This window comes from Scyliorhinus canicula, chromosome 18, assembly GCF_902713615.1.
Source record: "Scyliorhinus canicula chromosome 18, sScyCan1.1, whole genome shotgun sequence".
Classification (NCBI taxonomy): Eukaryota; Metazoa; Chordata; class Chondrichthyes; order Carcharhiniformes; family Scyliorhinidae; genus Scyliorhinus; species Scyliorhinus canicula.
In genome coordinates, this window is record NC_052163.1 from 78,515,361 (window position 1) to 78,535,566 (window position 20,206).

Genomic DNA, 20,206 nt, shown 5'->3' on the forward strand with positions numbered 1-20,206 from the left:
CCCTCCCCCTCCCCCTCCCCCCCTCCCCAACCCACATCCCCGAGAGCACCCTATCTTGCACCCCCCTTGGCAGCACTAGCAGGAACTCCGCCACCTGTCGCTTGACAAACGCCTTGACCTGCATATACCTGAAGGTGTTTCCGGGGGGGGGGGGGGGGGGGGAAGAAAGAGAGGGGAGAGCCACTTCCCCTCCAAATCCCAAGGTCGCAAACTTCCCGTTGGAGGAAAAGGTCCCCCATCCGCCTGATTCCAGCCCAGAAGCCCGCCATCCATTCTCCCTGGAGCAAACCGGTGGTTGCCCCGTATCAGGGTCCAAACAGAGGCCTTCACTTCCCCCGTGCTGCCTCCACTGCCCCCAAATTTTGAGGGAAGCCACCACCACTGGACTCTTAGAATACCTTGCCGGGGAGGCGTGGGACTGTCACCAGTGCCTCCAAAGTCATACCTACACAGGACGCCGCCTCCACCCTCTTCCATGCGGCACCTTCCCCCTCTATCACCCACCTGCGAATCATTGCCACATTCACTGTCCAATAGTATCCACACAGGTTGGACAACACCAAGCCACCAACCTCCCTGCCTCGCTCCAAGAATACCCTCCTCACTCAGGGTCTTCCGCGCCCACACGAGCCCCAGAATACTCTTATTGACCCTCCTAAAAAAAGCCTTAGGAATCAAGATGGGGGAAGACACTGAAAGAGAAACAAAACCCTCGGGAGCACCGTCATCTTGACCGACTGGACCCTGCCTGCCAAGGAGAGCGGGCAGCACATCCCACCTCCTAAACCCCTCCATCTGATCCACCAGCCTTGAAGAATCGAGCGGATGCAGGCCGCCCCAGCTCCTAGCTATCTGGACACCAAGATGTCTGAAGCTCCTCTCCGCTCTCAACAGGAGCCCCCCTATCTCCCTCTCCTGGTCCCCCAAGTGCAGCACAAACAGCTCGTTCTTCCCCACATTAAGCTTATAGCCCGAAAAGTCCCCAAACTCCAAGAATCCCCAACACCTCCGGCTTCCCCCCCGCCAGATCCGCGATGTACAAGAGCAGATCATCTGCTTACAGCGACACCCGGTGCTCCTCTCCTCCCGCACAATCCCCCTCCAATTCTTCGAATCCCTCAACACCATGGCCTCAATCGCTAACGCAAAGAGCAGGGGGCACCACTGCCTCATCCCACGGGACAGCCGAAAATACTCCAATCTCCTGTTTGTCACTACGCTCGCTACCGGGGCACTGTACAGCAAGCTCACCCAGCTAATGAATCCCTCACCAAACCCAAATCACCTCAACACTTCCCACAGGTAACTCCGCTCCATCGAAAGCTTTCTCCGCATTCATTGATGCTACTATTTCCAACTCCCCATCCACTGAAGGCATCATCATGACATTAAGAAGCCGCCGCACACATTCAGCTGCCTCCCCTTCACAAACCCAGTCTGGTCCTCGTGAATAACCATCGGGACCAAATCTTCCACCCTCCTGGACAGTATTTTGGCCAACAACTTTGCGTCTATGTCGATGAGCGCGATAGGCCTGCAAGTCCCACACTGGAGAGGGTCCTTATCCCGCTTCAGAATCAGTGAGATTACTGCTCTAGAATCGTCGGGGGTAGAGCCCCCCCCTTCCTCGCCTCATTCAGGGTCTTCACTAACAGGCCCAGCAGCTCCGCGAACTTCTTATAGAACTCCACTGGGAACCCATCAGGACCCAGTGCCTTCCCCATCTGCATGCTCCCAGCGCCTCTATCAGCTCGATTGGGGCCCCCAGACCCTCTCCCCCAATCTAACAAGAAAGCGGTCCATCCCACCCACCTCCCTAGGGGGCACCGCAGTACAGATCCTCATAGAAAGATCTGAACACCCCATTGATGTCCCTGCCACTCCACACTAAGTTCCCCCTGCATCCATGACACCCCCCATCTCTCTCGCTGCCTCCCGCTTCCGGAGCTGGTGGGCCAACATCAGACTTGCTTTCTCCCCTTACTCATGTACTGCCCCCTGCACCCTCCTCCACTGCGCCTCTGCCTTCCGGCTGGTCTGTATGTCAAATTCAGCCTGGAGACTGCAACACTTCCTCAAAAGCTCCTCATCCAGGACATCCGCATGTCCACCCTTACCATTTCTTGCACCAATCTCTCCCTGTGCGCAACCCTCTCCGCTCGCACACAAATAGATATCAGCTCCCCTCTGACCACTGCCTTCAGCGCTTCCCAGACCACCACAACTTGCACCTCCCCATCCAAATATCCCTCTATGCACTTATGGACCCACCCACATACTTCCTCTGACAGAAGCCCCACTTCTAACCTCCACAGCAGGTGTTGATCCTGCCCCTCCTCCAGCTCCACCGAATGCAGAGTGTGGTCAGTTATGACTATTACCGAATATTCCGCCCCCACCACTCCGGATTAGTGCCCTGCTGAGAACAAAAAAGTCAATCCTGGAGTAAGCCTTGTGGACATGGGAGAAGGAAAACTCCCTACCTCCTGGCCTCAAAAGCCTCCAAGGATTTACCCCTCCAATCTGGTCCATGAACCCCCTCAGCACTGTGGCTGCCGTCGGCAGCCTCCTGCCTGTCTTGGACCTCAAACGATCCAGAGCCAGGTCCAACACAGTGTTAAAGTCCCCTCCCAAGATCAGGCCCCTTCGTCTCCAGGTCCAGCTCAACATTCACTGCATGAAACCCACATTGTCCCAGTAGGGGGCGTACACATGACCAGAACCACCTGTTCCCCTTGAAGCCTACCACTCACCATCACGTATCTACCAGAGCTATCCACCACCACACTCGACACCATGAACAACAAGTTCTTAACTAAAATCACCACCCCACGATTCTTCGCATCTAGCCCATAGTGAAATACCTGTCCAACCCAGCTTCGCAGCCTCACTTGGTCCGCCACCTTAAGGTGCGTCTCCTGAAGCATAGCCATGTCTGCCCCCAGCCCCTTTAGGTACACCAGGAACACTTCACCAGTCCATTCAGCCCCCCTCACATTCCACGTGGCCAGCCGAATCTGGGAGGGGGGGGGGGGGGTCTTACCCTCCCTCTGCGCGCCGGTCAGCCATAGCTCCCGCTCGGCTCACCACGTGCCCGTAGAATCCCCCAGGCCCGCTCCCCACGGTGGCAGACCCCCCTCCCATCTCCAACAGTTCCCCTACGGCCCCTCCAGCAGCAACCCGGTAACCCCCCCCTAATTCCCCCCAGGAGCGCTGAAGCAGCTCCTGCGCCCACTGCTGCCATCTTGCCTGTCTCTGCTCCAAAGCTGATCTTTAACTGCTCCGCTCCTGGTCCAGTCCATCCACTGGCAGATGAGCACAGTGATTGTGTTCCCACACCGGGAAAAGTCCAGCTAGCACCGCTGCGGAAGAGCCCAAAGACCGAAAATAGTGGGAGCTGCCGAACGTGCAGCTTAGCTCTGCATCACCACAACCGGAAGTCCCCAAATGCTATTACACTCAACAGTTGCTGGTCACTGCTGCTACCTCAAGAGCCCTAGGGATGAAACTCAATAAAACTGGCTGCCCTGAAATTCGGCTGGTGAAAGCAAAGCCTCAACTTCCCATGGTGGTTAGTAAAGATAAGAGTGGTCAAAGAAAGCATCCACCCACTCCTCGCATCAACCACGCAAGCCGAGACACTGGAACATTTGAATGGAGACACTTGGGAATTAGTACCTCAAATTTTATTTTTGAAAACATGGAGTCACATGGTGACAAAGGATTGGAACGGAGTGACCAACACACAGATATTAACCAACGATATTGACATACTATGCTCAATTCCCTAGGATTACATAGAAACCAGACACCGCAGGATGAACCCAGCACCCACGATCTTCATATGGATAATTGCTGCACTTACCAAACTCCAAGCACAAGATGCCACAGTACCCATCCCCCCAGTTGCAGGGCAATGGGTGTGGCACCCTATGGGTGTGCCAGAACAAAAATCATATTTGGGTGCAATAACCAACAGACAATTTACAGAAAGCACAACTTAAAAAAGGAGATTGGTGGGAAGGGTGCCCCAAAATTGGATGTTAAGAAAATTGCAGGGAACACAAGAATCAGACAAAATTACCCCTGGACACCCACCAAAGGTAATTTGGCAATACACAATTATAGTACCCAAGCCAGCCCCAAACACCACCACCCCACCTCCAGTCAGGATACCACACAACAGTTGTTAGAGATAGTGGCCAAACCCCCACCTGATGGGAAGGCATTGCAAAATGGATCCACTCTGATTGCAGTCCTCACATTCAAACTCCACAAATGGAAGGCAAAAGCCTCCCAGCCCCTGATATACACAGCTCAAGCCCTGCCTCTTGGAATCCAATAGAGCTCTAGACTTTGTGCCTCTGTACTGATGAAATGTGATAAGGAATAATCTGATGCTGCTGTTTAGTTTTTTAGATTTGCTGTTGTAGACAAGTGCAGCATAGCAAGTTTAGTTAGCAACCAACTCTTGAGTATGAGATGTAAAAGAGCCCATTAGTAGTGAATTGATTTAATGAATGTATGCGATTAGATAAAATTGTACAATGAACTCTAGGACAGAGTAGGACCTGAACTGACTGAGTGGCCGACTTCACAAGGTAGACTACAGAATCAAGACGGATTATCAGGATCAAAGGGATGGAATGTAGCCATTTAAAATGGCCACCTGCAAAGGACTGTGGGAAGTGTGGTCAATTTGGGACACAGCCTCCATGTATTGCAAACTACCAGTTCATTAAAGATAGATCACCATTTTACCCAAGACAATAGCATTCACATTAAGGACCAAATTTAAAAGTTGCTTCTTCTCCACTGTTACCAGACTCCTGAATAATCCACTTATGGATGGAGTCGAGGATCTCTACTGTGTAGTGCTACACTATGTCACCCAATATCATGTTTGTCATATGTATGGAATTTGTACTTCCATGACTGATATTTCCACGCCTGCATTCTGGATCTAAAAGAGATTTCTGCAAATAAAAGCCCAAAGTACATATATATAAAATTCAGGTTTAAAGAATTTGGATGACCAGGGAATGGTCTGAGCCCCAGGCAAAGCAGGGAATGGCCCGAGCCCCTTACCCGTGGCTATTTTATGGTCACAGCAAAACAAAGGCTTCTTTGTCTGTTAAATTATTATTTTTTTATTCATTCAGAGTCTACAGTTCAATGTCATTACATCGAGAAGTAACAGCTCTTGGTCTCTTCATGAACATTGCAGCCACCACCAGCAGGGACAGAGACAGCATCATTAAGCCAATGGATACTCCTTGCAGAACCCAAGAAGGAGATTCAGCAGCACCTAGTGGGAGAAGATGTGACATTTGAGGACGTGATATTTGAGAAGAGTTACAGGTGACCTATTGAAAAAGGCTTTACTTACCATTTGCTTCATGCAGTTTCTTTGCCTCGAGATCATCTCCCAGGAAGATGGGACCAGGAGCACTCACTAATGTTCCCTTGTGGTCACTGATGCTTCTGCGTCTCTCTATTGGGAAGAGAGAAGGTTAGACAGTTCAGACCCAATTCAAACTAGCCTAGCTCTAGCTCATTAGATGGACACTTGACCCACAAACAAGCTTTTATTTAGTGCAAGTGAAAATATCCTGAAATGAACTAAAATGTCCCATCATTGTTGGAAATTATAGTTTTAAGCTTCATGAGGTGCAATAGCCGAGCAATAACTGGTGAACCACCAATATTGTGGAAATTAAGTATTTCAGCTTGAATTTTACTGATGACACTACACATTGTGGGATTGCTAGATGCAGACCAGGTCCATGTTCACAAAGAGACAGAGGGATGTGGACAGGCCTAGAGCAGAGTACCCATTTATAGAAGGAGTTGTTCATGCAGACAGCCCTTTAACAAGGGAACTTTGTTTTGATGAAGCACAAGAACTCACTTGGGCCAAAGAACTCTGCACCACATTTGGGTGTACAGTCATCCTGACTAGAGGGTGAACAGACTTCAGCACTGCAGTGCAGATACACCTGAAAAGAAAAAAAGGTTTTAGTAAGAGCAACGAAGTTTGTTACATGTTAGTAAAAGCAAATCTCTGCTCGAGTTATTCTTCAGTTTGGTTACCTGTCCAGAGAGAGGTTGCTTCAACTCTCCATCCAAGAAAACAAAGGTCTTCACTTCAAACCACTTGTGATGTGTTGGGAACTTCAGGCCAGAAAACACACCCACTGGGTGTAGAAGAGTCTGATAATCATCACCCTCATAGGAACACCTATTAACCATGAAACATTCATTCCATCAAATCTGCACCAAGTCCCAAGAACATTCCACCCAACTCCACAATCCCACCCTACAGTTTTGGACACCCAAGGGCAATTGGGAAAGTCTCCTAGCCTGCATATCTTGAGGGAACCCATACAGACACGTGACTGACTAACCAAGAAGCCATTCATCAAAATGGGGGTACTTCATTTGACTATTTAAAGCATCCTAGAACCCCTGGAGATAAGAAACCCAGTGAGAGGTCATTAGGATTGCCAATTTACAGAATTAGAATAGACTGCATGTTTCCATCTGCCCAAGATTAGAGTTTCTCATCTAGTGCAATAGTTGCAGACTCTGCAAACTTCTTATCAAGGGAACAGATTGCACAGATTTGTTTAACATTTGGCAAGTGTGGCCAAGAGACTGGGTTCAATTGCTACATTATTCATCTTTCACTTGGTTTATGCTACTGGAGCATAGAGATTGGCAAGATACAGGAATCAGTCTCATCATATTGCTTCTGTGTCTAAAAATAATTAGCCTTCCCAGTCATACTTACCCATCCACCAGTAGACTCCATTGCACCTCATGGTCAGGGGCAGGAATAGGAGTTGCCCAGCAGTCATGCAGCCTCAGGACAATCATTGGGTCAGTGCGATCCAGGACACGAACCTCCACAAACACTGGTTCCTGAAGGATTCTCCGAATGGGGTAGTCACTATCCACATACCAGGAACTGTAATCACCACCTGAGGGACAGACACAAGAACCAGTCACTCCCTGTATGGATACAGCCCCACTGCTTCCATAAACCATTACCCAGCTCTACCTTTTGCTATTCGCAATTCCAGTTCCAGAATCCCATCTTCAGAAGCAGGAGGTGGAGGAGAAACAGTGTAAACTGTGACATTGATCAGCAAACCAGTCTCTTGACTCCCTGTGTATTTGCACTGGACATGTAGGCTGCAGAGAGACAGAAGTAGTTGGAGCTTCATTCAGTCACACATCCCCCTCCCAATACCAACATCGCCCACTATCCCCCTACCTGAAGGTGCTGTCCCGAGTTATTGAACCCAGCTTCCCAGTCTGAATCATCCTCTTCCCAAAGACATCTGTTTCATATATCAAGGATCCATCTTCCTCCTGCAATGAGGCTGTTTTAATAAGAAGCTGACTCATTTAGTGGGAAAATGCTTTGACCCTTCAATACTCACCCGCTTGCTGGAGCCACAAGAGGTAATTGGAAAGTGGAAAGTCACAAATTGGGCAGTGGTTAGTTTAGGTGTGCATTCAGCCTCTTGTCCATCCTTCACATACAGAGATGACAGGTTGAGGGCAGGACGGGTCAGGTTCTTGGAGATTACGATGAGGAACTGACCATCAGCTGTGCACACTGCAAAATATAATCCAGTTGCTCAAAACTTGTCCAGATATCAGTCATGTTCAAACTCTGAAGGAAGCACATCATTATGCTGAAAACCAGCTTCCAAGACATATTCAAGAAACCAATATTACCTGCATGGGAGAGACCTCTGGGCCATGTAAAATAGAGAGGAGATGCCAAATAATTAATTTGACAGTTACATGGGTAGATCAAGGTAATATTGCGTCTGCCATTTGCAATGGCATTCACACTGTTTTCAGTGTAGATAACAAGTGCCAAGCCAATTACAGTTTCTAAATTTAGAGAGTTTGTGGAGCATGCTACAGGCAAAGATTCAATAACCTCTTGAAACATGGGAACTGAACAGTATTGCTTGGTACAGCAAATCACCTTCAATAGATACTAGAGCTAAATTCCCCACAGTAGCTACTATGACAATGCCATCTGCCCTCCCACACTAGCAAAGTCAGTTAACTGGCATGACTAGGTTAACAGTAATTCAAAGCCAATTTTGCTGCTCATTTTTTAACAATGGGAAGGCTATCACAACAGAATCTTCCATTAATGAGGAATAGAGGCCCTACAGTGGAGAAGGATGCCTTTTGGCCCATCAACTCTGCACCACCCTCTGAAAGAGCACTAACCTAGGCCCATTCTCCACAACCCCTAGATACCAAAGGAACAATTTAGCATGGCCCATCCACCCAGATCAAACATATGTAAACTCCAGTCACCCAAGGTCAGGATCAAACCTGGGTGACTGTCAGTGAGGCAGCAAGGCTAACAACTGTGCCACCAAAACTCCTCTCTTACCCCCCCCCCCCCCCCCCAAATAGGGTTGCCAGCCACCTTGATGCTTTGGGGTGCCATGACTTAAGTGTTTTAGACCAGAGATAAGCCTCAACAATAAGTCAGTACAGGGCTAAAGCAGCCAGCCATCCAATATGCTCAGAGTGGATACATGTCAGCGAAGGCATTAAAGACTTGAAGCTTCAGATGTCGAATAGCCCATTCCCACCCTGCGCCATTACACAGCGAAACAACAAATCCCAGGATCAGTTCCCGATTTGCCAAGTTGGATTTTCTCTCTTCACCAGTCTCCCCCCTCTAGACTGAGGAGAGGGTTTGTTACCTGGACTCTTTCTCAGATTGTAGAAACAGGGATGGTGACTGGAGCTCTGCGGGTCAAAGCAGCAACCCTGGCGGCTGCACTCGGTACTGCTGACCCCGGAGTGACCGCACTCAAATCTCCAGCCTGGCTCTGCTACACAAACATCATTCCCGAGGAGTGGCGGCTGGGCTGCGAGCAAGGAGCCGGCCAGGAGGCAGAGAGACCAAACACCCAACCAACGTCCCATCCTGGTTACTGAGTCAAGATAATGATTTCCCCAAACACCAGCCCGTTTTATAGCTGGCAAACGGCCTCCAATCCCTGTTGTTGTATTTTAGATCCCAATTTCCCGGCTCCCTGTCCCACGAGATTTTGCAATTGCGATCAATTATTTATTCCCAGTTAGGGGAATTAGTTCATTGCCTAATGAACTAATCTGTGAACATGAGGCGTGTTAGCTTTTGATTCCTCGTGCTGTGTCCATCCAATCCCGAATTCTAACTGTTCCTCAATAATTAGATTTGGTGAGGGAAGCCTTTTGCCAGCTGTTTCGTTTTTGTCATTAATGTGGCTCACATTATTACTTAATTTGATTTCATTACAGGTATCCTGTACTAGGACATGCTAAAGTAAAAGCATTACATCTCACTTGCAATGGAATGGCTTAAAGTTATAGATTGAAGACACATGGCAGAGATCTGGGGCAAGATTCTCTGTGGGCCCATGCTGAAATCGGTAAAGGCGAGTGGGCGGAGAATCGGTTTTGATGCTGAAGTCGTAGCAGGCGCCAGATACACACCAAATCAAAATTCTCTGGTGCGTCGACAGCGGTGTCAACGCGATCTACTCCGCACATACAGCAAACACCATTTGCATATCTTTGACAGGCCTGACCTGGTACTCTCCAGGTCCTCCGCGATTCCCCGCCTCAACTAGGGGGAAGTTCTGACGCCGCAGTTCACTTGTGCTTTTAAAAATTGGGAAACAGGCATCGTGGCTGATGAGGGACAGAGAGGAGGTAGGACATGGATGATGCACGATCAATTGCACGAAAGACTCAGATTGGTACAACTGTGGCTTTATTACAGTCAGATGCGTGGCCTCCTGCTGCAGCTGGTGAAATGGCTGATCAGGAGAAGGTCATGCATATTTATACGGCTCCTTGTGTGCGGAGCTAGCCGGCAGGGGCTACCGGCGAACGTGTAGTGCAGATCCTACCTTACATCCCCTAATACAGGTGCACACAGTGGATCACCAAATTCACCCCCTGTTAAAAATGAGTCCGGCGGGGGTTGCGTGGAGCTATATACAGATTTACAAACAATTTACAGAGGGCAGGGGGAAAAAAAAAATGTCCATCTTGTAGTCTGGTGCCCGTCAGAGGTTAAGTCTGTCCGGTGTTTTGACGGTTCGCTGGGAGCGACGTAGCGGTGGCGGCAATGGCGGTGTCGGCGTCGACGACGTCGGTGCTGGCGGTGTTGGTGCTGGCCAGTAGTTGGATGACTCCGGGAGTGTGCCGAAATCTTCCTCATCCTCTAGCATGGGCAGGGGAAGGAGGGATGGACCTGGTGGGGCTAATGTTGGGAGCGCCAGGGGAGGGGAGGGTGGCGCGTGGGTGGGGAAGTGTGTGTGAGTGGAACCTGAGGGAGCCAGGTCCCTGAGTGAGACCGTATCCTGGCGGCCGTCGGGGAACTCCACATAGGCATACTGGGGGTTGGCGTGGAGCAGGTGTACCCTGTCCACCAAGGGGTCCTCCTTGTGGAGTCGGACATGCCTACGTGGAAGGACCGGTCCTGGAGCTGCGAGCCAAGTCGGGAACGACATCCTAGTGGACTTCCTAGGGAAGGTACAAACACGTTCATGGAGTGTGTTATTTGTGGCGGTGCACAGTAGAGACCGGATGGAGTGCAGTGCATCCGGAGGACCTGCTACCGGCGAGCGGTGGGAGGTTTCTGCACCGTAGGGCCTGCTGGACGGCCCTCCAAACCGTCCCGTTCTCCCTCTCTACCTGCCCGTTTCCCCGGGGATTATAGCTGGTCGTCCTGTTGGAGGCGATACCCCCGATGAGCAGAAACTGACGCAGCTTATCGCTCATGAATGAGGATCCCCTGTCGCTGTGGATGTAGTCGGGGAAACCGAACAGCGCGAAGATGGAGTTGAGGGCCTTGATGACGGTGGCAGACGTCATATCGGGGCATGGGATGGCGAAGGGGAACTGGAGAATTCATCAACCACACTGAGGATATATGTGTTGCAGTCGGTGGAGGGGAGGGGCCCTTTGAAATCCATGCTGAGGCATTCAAAGGGGCGGGACACTTTCACCAGGCGCGCACGGTCCGGCCGGTAGAAGTGCAGCTTGCACTCCTCACAGACCTGGCAGTCTCTGGTGACTGTCTGTACTTCCTCGACGGAGTAGGGCCGATTGCGGGCTTTGACGAGGTGGTACAATCGAGTGACCCCTGGGTGACAAAGGCTGTCGTGCAGGGCACGGAGCTGGTCTACTTGTGCGCCGGCACATGTGCCTCGGGAGAGGTTGTCTGGGGGCTCCTTGAGTTGCCGGGGCGATACAAAATCTCATAATTGTAGATGGAGAGCTCGATTCTCCACCGCAAGATTTTATCATTTTGATCTTGCCCCGCTGCGTGTTGTTAAACATGAAAGCTACCGACCGTTGGTCAGTGAGGAGAGTGAACCTCCTGCCGGCCAGGTAATGCCTCCAATGCCGCACCACTTCAATGATAGCCTGGGCCTCCTTTTCAACAGACGAGTGTCGAATTTCAGAGGCATGAAGAGTGCGGGAAAAGAATGCCACGGGTCAGCCTGCCTGGTTTAGAGTGGCGGCGAGTGCGACATCTGAAGCGTCGCTCTCTACTTGGAAGGGCAGTGTCTCATCTACTGCGTGCATCCCGGCCTTGGCTATGTCTGCTCTAATACGGGCGAAGGCATGTTGTGCCTCGACCGTGAGGGGAAATTGAGTGGACTGTATAAGTGGGCGGACCTTGTCCGCGTAGTTTGGGACCCACTGGGCATAGTAGGAGAAGACCCCAAGGTAGCGTTTGAGGGCCTTGGGGCAGTGGGGGAGGGGAAGCTCCATGAGGGGGCGCATACGGTCGGGATCAGGCCCCAGGAGTCCGTTTTGGACTACGTAGCCGAGGATGGCTAAGCGGTTGGTGCTGAACACGCACTTCTCCTTGTTGTAGGTGAGGTTGAGGAGAGTGGCGGTGTGGAGAAATTTGGCAAGGTTGGCGTCGTGGTCCTGCTGATCGTGGCCGCAGATGGTAATGTTGTCCAGGTACGGAAACGTGGCCCGCAGGCCGTACCGGTCAACCATTAGGTCCATTTCTCTTTGGAATACCGAGACCCCGTTAGTGACGCCGAATGGAATGCTAAGAAATTGATAGAGGCGACCATCCGCCTCGAAGGCGGTGTATGGACGGTCCGATTTACGGATGGGGAGCTGGTAGTAGGCGGATTTAAGGTCAATCGTTGAGAAGACCCGGTACTGTGCAATCTGATTGACCATATCAGATATGCGTGGGAGGGGGTACACGTTGAGCTGTGTGTACTGGTTGATGGTCTGGCTGTAGTCCACGACCATTCTGTGTTTCTCCCCAGTTTTAACCACTACCACTTGGGCTGTCCAAGGGCTATTGCTGGCCTCGATGGTACCCTCCCGAAGCAGCCGCTGGACTTTGGACCTGATGAAGGCCTTGTCCTGGGTGCTGTACCGTCTGCTCCTGGTGGCGACGGGCTTGCAATCCGCAGTTAGATTGGCAAAGAGGGAGGGGGAATCAACCTTGAGGGTCGTGAGGCCGCAAACGGTGAGTGGGGATAGGGGCCCGCCGAATTTGAGGGTGAGGCTCTGGAGATTACACTGAAAATCCAGACCCAGCAATAGTGCAGCACAGAGGTTGGGGAGGACGTAGAGGCGGAAACTGCTGAATTCTACGCCCTGGACAGTGAGATTGACCACACAGAAACCTCGGATCGAGACAGAGTGTGATCCGGAGGCCAGAGAGATCTGTTGGTTGGCGGGGTGGACCGCGAGGGAGCAGCGCCTTACCGTGTCTGGGTGGATGAAGCTTTCGGTGCTCCCGGAGTCCAGTAGGCAAGAGGTCACGTGGCTGTTGATTTCCACTGTCGTCAAAGCGGTGGGCAGGTTGTGAGGACGGGACTGGTTCAGTGTCATAGCGGCAAGCTGTGGGTGGTCGTCCGAGGATTCAGATGGGGAGCATCGGCGACCCGGATCCAGCGATGGCGGCGTCCGGAAAACCTGTTGAGGAGAAGATGGCGGCGTCCATGGAGGGCATGTTGTAGGGGCGGGGCAAGATAGCGGCGCCCATGGTGCGCACGTTGTGGGGGCGGGGCAAGATGGCGGCGCCCACGGTCCGCACGTGGATTTGGGGGAGAGAATTGCGGCGCCCAATGGTCGCACGTGGTCCCGGGAGCAGAAGATGGCGGTGCCCATTGTGCGATCGGCTGGGCGGAGAGGGCGATTGTGGGCGTGACAGCGGCGACTGCGCGGGCCTGGCACACCGCCGCAAAGTGTCCCTTCTTACCGCAGGATTTGCAAGTGGCGGCGCGGGCTGGGCAGCGCTGGCGGGGGTGCTTCTGCTGGCCGCAGAAGTAGTAGAGGGTTCCCCCAGGGTGCGTGCTGTGGCGGGCGGCGCAGGCATATTGAGTAGGAGAGGCCCCAGCCGGGGGGGTCGTTTGCGGGGTACAGGAGGGGTATGAGTGGTGGGCCGCGCGGCGAGAGTGGTGGGATTGGATGTTGCTAGATGCGACTGTCATGGAGAGCGCTAAAGCTTTTGTCTCCGCTAGGTTGAGCGTGTCCCCTTCCAGCAGTCGTTGTCGGATGGGGTCCAACGCAATCCCCGTCACGAAAGCGTCACGCATGAGGAGATTGGAATGTTCAGTGGCCGTGACGGCCTGACAGTCACAGTCCCGTACGAGTGGGATAAGAGCCCGCCAGAAGTCTTCGATCGACTCACCAGGTAGTTGTATGCGAGTGGCGAGTATGTGCTTTGCGAAGAGTGTGTTTGTCTTCTGAACGTAGTTCTCTTTAAGGAGTGCCATCGCTTCCGCGTAACTCGGGGCATCCTGGATCAACGGGAACACGCTGATGCTCAACCTGGAATATAGAACTTGGATCTTCTGAGCTTCCGTCGGCGTGGGGGTCGCAGCGTTGATGTAGGCCTCAAAACAAGCCAGCCAGTGATTAAGGTCCTTTCTGGCGTCTGGCGAGTGCGGATCCAGCTGCAGGTGATCTGGTTTGATCCTGATCTTCTATAATGTAGAAAAATCTGACTGTAATAAATTGATGCACGATCAATTGCACGAAAGACTCAGATTGGTACAACTGTGGCTTTATTACAGTCAGATGCGTGGCCTCCTGCTGCAGCTGGCGAAATGGCTGATCAGAAGGAGGTCACACATATTTATACGGCTCCTTGTGGGCGGGGCTAGCCGGCAGGGGCTACCGGCGAACCTGTAGTGCAGGTCCTACCTTACATCCCCTAATACAGGTGCACACAGTGGATCACCACAATGGAGAGGCGTGACTGTGAGCAACTGGTCCTGACACTGGCTGGGATGGCCGGGCTGGGGGTGGGGATCCCTGCCAAGGGACTGGGGCGGTGTCCAGGCACAGACCACCATTGCCGGGGCCTGCAACGCAGCCATCTTGCAGCGCACCCCACAGACCACCCTCTGTGACTCCTGGTCTGCAGAGTGCCACCAGCTGTATGGGTAACCCCACCTCACCACCCCTGCACCCCAACCCCCACCCTCTACCCATCCAACCCCCGCAACCTACCCTCCACCATACCACCCCCACTACCGGCCTCCACCCACCATCGGGGCATTACACGGCTCATTCCCAGTACCCCCTACAAGGGACTGCTGGACGGGGGCCATAGAGCGTGCCGCTAGCAAGTGCAGCACTTACCAATGGGTCCCCTGCCAGCAGGGATGGGCGGCAGGGCTAGAGGCCCTCAGGGGAGCAGGCACCAATAGCGCCAGGGGTGTGGGGGTACATGCAAGGCCAGAGTCCACAGTGCCATCCGGGGCCACCAAATAGCCTGTTGGACCTGGTTGGGACGGGGGTACGTACCATGCTAGCATGTCAGCCTTTCACCCATTGCAGATAATGGCTATTGGAATAGCCAGGTATGCCATCGAACACTCCGGTTGTGCAAGGGGACAGTGCGAAATATCTGCCAGATCATAGTGCACCTGGCACCGCGGGGGAATCGGAAAGGACACCCTCGCCCTGTGGCCGTCAAGGTGACGGTCACCCTGATGCCCTGTGGCCGTCAAGGTGATGGTCACCCTGAACTTTTACGCCACGAGGTCCTTCCAGGCATCGAGTGGGGACCCGTCAGAGCTCGGTGCACATGAGCATCCGTGCCGTCATGGAGGCCCTATATGCCCAGTCGGCACAATACATCCACTTTAATGTGGACCGAGCCCTGGGCAGCATGGTGGCATAGTGGTTAGCACTGTACCTCACGGTGCCGAGGACCCAGGTTCGCTCCCGGCTCTGGGTCACTGTCTGTGTGGAGTTTGCACATTCTCCCCGTGTTTGCGTGGGTCTCACCCCCACAACCCAAAGATGTGCAGGCTAGGTGGATCGGCTACACTAAATTGCCCCATAACTTTGAAAAAAAATGGGTACTTTAAATTTAAAAAAAAGAATTCCGACAGTGCAGAAGGAGGCCATTCAGCCCATTGAATCTGCACCAACTTTCCAAAAGAGAACCCACCCCCGAGCCCACTATCTCCGTAACCCCACCAAACCTGCACACCTTTGGATTGTGGGAGGAAATTGGAGCACCCGGAAGAAACCCACGCAGACGCAGAGAGAATGTGCAAACTCCAACCAGACAGTCACCCGGGGCTGGAATTGAACCCAGGTCCCTGGTGCTGTGAGGCTTATTCTGAAGACAGATTGAACAAACTAGCGATGTATACCCTGGAATTTTGAAAGTTAAGGGGTAATTTGGCTGAAGTTGTAGAGAAACAGATGAAGAGACAATTTCTGATGGTTGGGAAATCTAGATATGGGAGACATGCTTGAAAGTTAATGACAACGTCTGTCAGGAGTGAATTTAGGAAACATTGCTACACGTAAATGGAAGGTAAAAGTTTGGAACTCCTTTCTGGAAATGGCAGTTGCTGCTCGGTCAATTGCTAACTTTAAATCTGAGATTGATAAGAGTTTTGTTAAGCAAAGAATATGGGGCAAAGGTGGAACGTGGAGTTAGGGCACAGATTGGACATGATCTAATTGAAAGCTGCTCCAGTTCAGCTACTGAACTCCACACACAATGTGGAAAATTGTTCAGATTGGCCTGTCTATAGAAAGCAGGACAAATCCAATTCACTCCATCAGTTGCCTCTCAATCATCACAAGGCAGTGCTATTAATCAGCACTTATTTAACAATTCTTCCAGCGGAGCGGGCAGAGGGGGGAGCGATTTTCAGAGGGGAGGCCTTACAGTGCTAGGCGGCATGGTGGTGCAATGGAAACCGGAAGTCGGCCGTGGAGAGACCTGGGAAGGTTTGTATTTTCTTTAAAAAGGTGCTTATCTCCGAGGTTTCGGCCTCATTCTTCCAGCGGAACGGGCAGAGAGGGGAACGATTTTTGGAGGGGAGAGCTGGAAGGCAAGCTGAGTTTTTGATTTTTAACTTGCTTTTTTGGAGCAGGAAACCGGAAGTTGGCCGTGGGGAGATCTGGGAAGGTTGTATTACCCAATAAATTTGAACGATGAGGAAACCCGAGACACTACACGCGTAGTGTCTCCCACCCTCCCTCCTCCACTAACCTAAAAAAAAACACTCTGTTGTTATCTCTGGCTTGTTGCCGGTGCCACGTGATAGCGAGGCTAGGAATAGGGAGAGAGTGCAGTTGAACACATGGCTTCTGGAATGGTATAGGAGCAGGGGGCTTCAGGTATTTAGATAATTGGAGCGCATTTTGGGGAACGTGGGACCTGTACAAGCAGGACGGGTTGCATCTGAACCAGAGGGGCACCAATATCTTGGAAGGGAGATTTTCCAGTACTCTTCGGGAAGGTTTAAACTCATTTGGCAGGGGACTGGGAACCGGATTTGTAGTCCAGCAACTAAGATAGCTGATGTTCAGGATGCCAAAGCGTGTAGTGAGGCAGTGGGGAAGGTAACACTGACAAAGGAGAGTACTTGCAGGCATGGAGATGGGTTGAAGTGTATATACTTCAACACAAGAAGCATCAGGAATAAGGTGAGTAAACTTAAGGCATGGATCGGTACTTGGGACTATGATGTGGTGGCCATCACGGAAACCTGGATAGAAGAGGGGCAGAAATGGTTGTTGGAGGTCCCTGGTTATAGATGTTTCAATAAGATTAGGGAGGATGGTAAAAGAGGTGGGGGGGAGTGGCATTGTTAATTAGAGATAGTATAACAGCTGCAGAAAGGCAGTTTGAGGAGGATCTGCCTACTGAGGTAGTATGGGTTGAAGTCAGAAATAGGAAAGGAGCAGTCAACTTATTGGGAGTTTTCTATAGGCCCCCCAATAGCAGCAGAGATGTAGAGGAACAGATTGAGAAACAGATTTTGGAAAGGTGCAGAAGTCACAGGGTAGTAGTCATGGGTGACTTCAACTTCCCAAATATTGAGTGGAAACTCTTTAGATCAAATAGTTTGGATAGGGTGGTGTTTGTGCAGTGTGTCCAGGAAGCTTTTCTAACATAGTATGTAGATTGTCTGACCATTGTCTGACCAGAGGGGAGGCCATATTGGATTTGGTACTTGGAAATGAACTAGGGCAAGTGATAGATTTGTTAGTGGGGGAGCATTTTGGAGAAAGTGGCCACAATTCTGTGACTTTCACTTTAGTAATGGAGAGGGATAGGTACGTGCAACAGGGCCAGGTTTACAATTGGGGGAATGGTAAATACGATGCTGTCAGACAAGAACTGAAGTGCATAAGTTGGGAACATAGGCTGTCAGGGAAGGACACAATTGAAACGTGGAACTTGTTCAAGGAACAGATACTACGTGTGTGGTAGTCACCACTGTTTGTATATATTACGTATATGAGAAGTAATACGGTAAGGCTCCAGTCCTTGATATGTATGTCCCTGTCAGACAGGTAAGAGATGGTCGAGTAAGGGAACCATGGTTGACAAGAATCATAGAATTTATGTCCCCTTGTAATGGTTTGTTCCACCCGGGGAAAAAGTCTCTGACTGTCTACTCTATGTATTCCCCTGATCATCTTATAAACCTCTATAAAGTCGCCCCTCATCCTTCTCCGTTCTAATGAGAAAAGGCCTCACACCCTCAACCTTTCCTCGTAAGACCTCCTGGTAAATCTCCTTTGCACCTTTTCCAAAGCTTCCACATCCTTCCTAAAATGAGGTGACCAGTGGGCTGCTCTGCAGATTTGCAAAGATAGCTTTCAGCGCCCACAATGGAGGCTGGAAGTGGGGCTGCTGGCGGACGAGGCGGTGTGTTAGAGGCTGAAGAAATGCATGCATAGTTACCTGCAGGTAAATTATACTGGTGAAGTCTCCGCAGCGGTGCTCTGGGAGGCGCTGAAGGCAGTGGTGAGAGGGGATCTGATTTTAATCGGAGCCCAGAGGGACAGGACAGACAGGGCAGAAACGGACTGACTGGTTAAGGAAATTTTACGGACGGATAGGAGCTATGCGAAGTCCCCGAGGCCAGAGTTACTTCGGAAATGACAGAGGTTGCAGGCCACGTTTGGGGTGTTGTCTACAGGTAAGGCCGTAGAGCAGCTTAGAAGGGCAAAGGGCATAATATACGAGCATGAGGAGAAGGCCAGCAGAATGCTTGCACAACAACTAAGAAAGAGAGAAGCGGTTAGGGAAATAGGAAAGGTAGGCGACGGGGAGGGAAACCTGGTGGGGGACCCGGTAGGACTGAACAAGGTGTTTAGGGACTTCTATAGCAAGCTGTACACCTCGGAACCCCCCACGGGACCGGAGGAGATGAGGCGCTTTTTGGACGGACTGACCTTCCCAAGAGTAGGTAGGGGGTATGTAGACGGGCTGGGGGCCCCGATCAGGACCGAAGAAATACTGGAGGGCCTGAAGGTCATGCAGTCGGGTAAAGCCCTGGGGCAGGATGGATACCCGGTGGAGTTCTATAAAAACATTCTCTGAGATAGTGGGGCCGGTGTTGGTCAGGGTGTTCAATGAGGCAAGAGGCAGAGGGGTCTTACCCCCGATGATGTCGCAGGCCACTATCTCGCTTACACTGAAACGGGATAAAGGCCCGGAGGCATGTGGGTCCTATAGGCCGATCTCTTTGATTAATGCAGGCGCTAAGTTACTGGCCAAGATCTTGGTGTCTAGAATTGAGGACTGTATACCAGATTGCGGAGGACCAAACTGGGTTTGTAAAGGGCAGGCAACAGGTGGCCAATCTAAGGAAGCTGCTTAATGTGGTTATGATGCCTCCAGAGAGCAGCGAAGCAGAGATAGTGGTAGCAATGGATGCCGAAAAGGCTTTCGACCGGGTTGAGTGGGACCCATTTATGGGCGGTGCTGGGACGTTTTGGGTTCGAGGTGGGATTTATTGACTGGGTTAAGCTGCTATCTCTTTTTTTTTTTTCCAATTAAGGGGCAATTTAGCGTGTTCAATCCACCTAGCCTGCACATCTTTGGGTTGTGGGGGCGAAACCCACGTAAACACGGGGAGAATGTGCAAACTCCACACGGACAGTGACCCAGAGCCGGGATCGAACCTGGGACCTCAGCGCCGTGAGACTGCAGTGCTAACCTACTGAGCCACCGTGCTGCCCCTAAGCTGCTATCTCAGGCCCCAGAGGCTAGTGTGAGAATGAACAGGACGACATCTGACTACTTCAGACTGCACCGTGGGACTTGACATGGATGCCTCCTCTCCCCACTGCTGTTTGCGCTGGCTATCGAGCCACTGGCAATTGCTCTGAGAGCTTCAAGGGACTGGAAAGGGCTGGTCCGGGGGGGAGTGGAACATAAAGTCTTGTTATACGAGGATGACCTGCTGTTGTACGTATCAGACCCAATGGCAGGGATCAGGGATGGACGGAATCATGGGCACCCTGAGGGAATTTGGTTGGTTCTCAGGATATAAATTGAACATGGCAAAGAGCGAGATGTGGGTAGTGCAGGCGAGAGGTCAGGAGAGTAGGCTGAGGGGGCTGCCCTTCAGGCTGGTAGGGGAAAGCTTCAAATATTTAGGGATACAAGTAGCGCGAGACTGGGGTAAGTTGCATAAGCTAAACTTGTCCCCGTTGGTGGAGCAAGTGAGGGACGAGTTCCGGAGATTGGATGCGCTCCCACTGTCATTGGCGGAGAGAGTGCAGACAGTGAAGATGTTGATTCTTCCGAGATTCTTGTTCATATTTCAGTGTCTCCCCATCTTCATCCTTCTTTAAGAGGCTCGATAAAATTATCCTTGGATTTGTTTGGGCAGGAAAGTCC

At 51.5% G+C, this 20,206-nt stretch overlaps 1 protein-coding gene across 1 annotated transcript; it reads right to left on the minus strand.

The window, feature by feature from the left end:
• Positions 1 to 5,134: 5,134 nt before the first annotated feature.
• Positions 5,135 to 8,993, minus strand: LOC119953009 (zona pellucida sperm-binding protein 4-like). Its single transcript, XM_038776767.1, has 9 exons — positions 8,751 to 8,993; positions 7,449 to 7,627; positions 7,280 to 7,377; positions 7,064 to 7,197; positions 6,794 to 6,983; positions 6,094 to 6,241; positions 5,912 to 5,999; positions 5,390 to 5,494; positions 5,135 to 5,308 (listed from the first exon to the last, which is right to left on the minus strand). Exons 1-9 carry the CDS (start codon positions 8,974 to 8,976, stop codon positions 5,166 to 5,168), a joined length of 1,311 nt encoding a protein of 436 aa, XP_038632695.1. The 5' UTR covers positions 8,977 to 8,993; the 3' UTR covers positions 5,135 to 5,165.
• Positions 8,994 to 20,206: the final 11,213 nt, after the last annotated feature.

Bases quoted from the DNA above. Each gene is read 5' to 3' on its own strand.
- LOC119953009 (XM_038776767.1), bottom strand. From the start codon at position 8,976: ATGGGACGTTGGTTGGGTGTTTGGTCTCTCTGCCTCCTGGCCGGCTCC. The intron at 7,628-8,750 runs GTAACAAACCCT...TATATTTTGCAG, and splicing joins CAATCTGAGAAAGAGTCCAG to TGTGCACAGCTGATGGTCAG. The intron at 7,198-7,279 runs GTAGGGGGATAG...GTCTCTCTGCAG, and splicing joins ACTCGGGACAGCACCTTCAG to CCTACATGTCCAGTGCAAAT.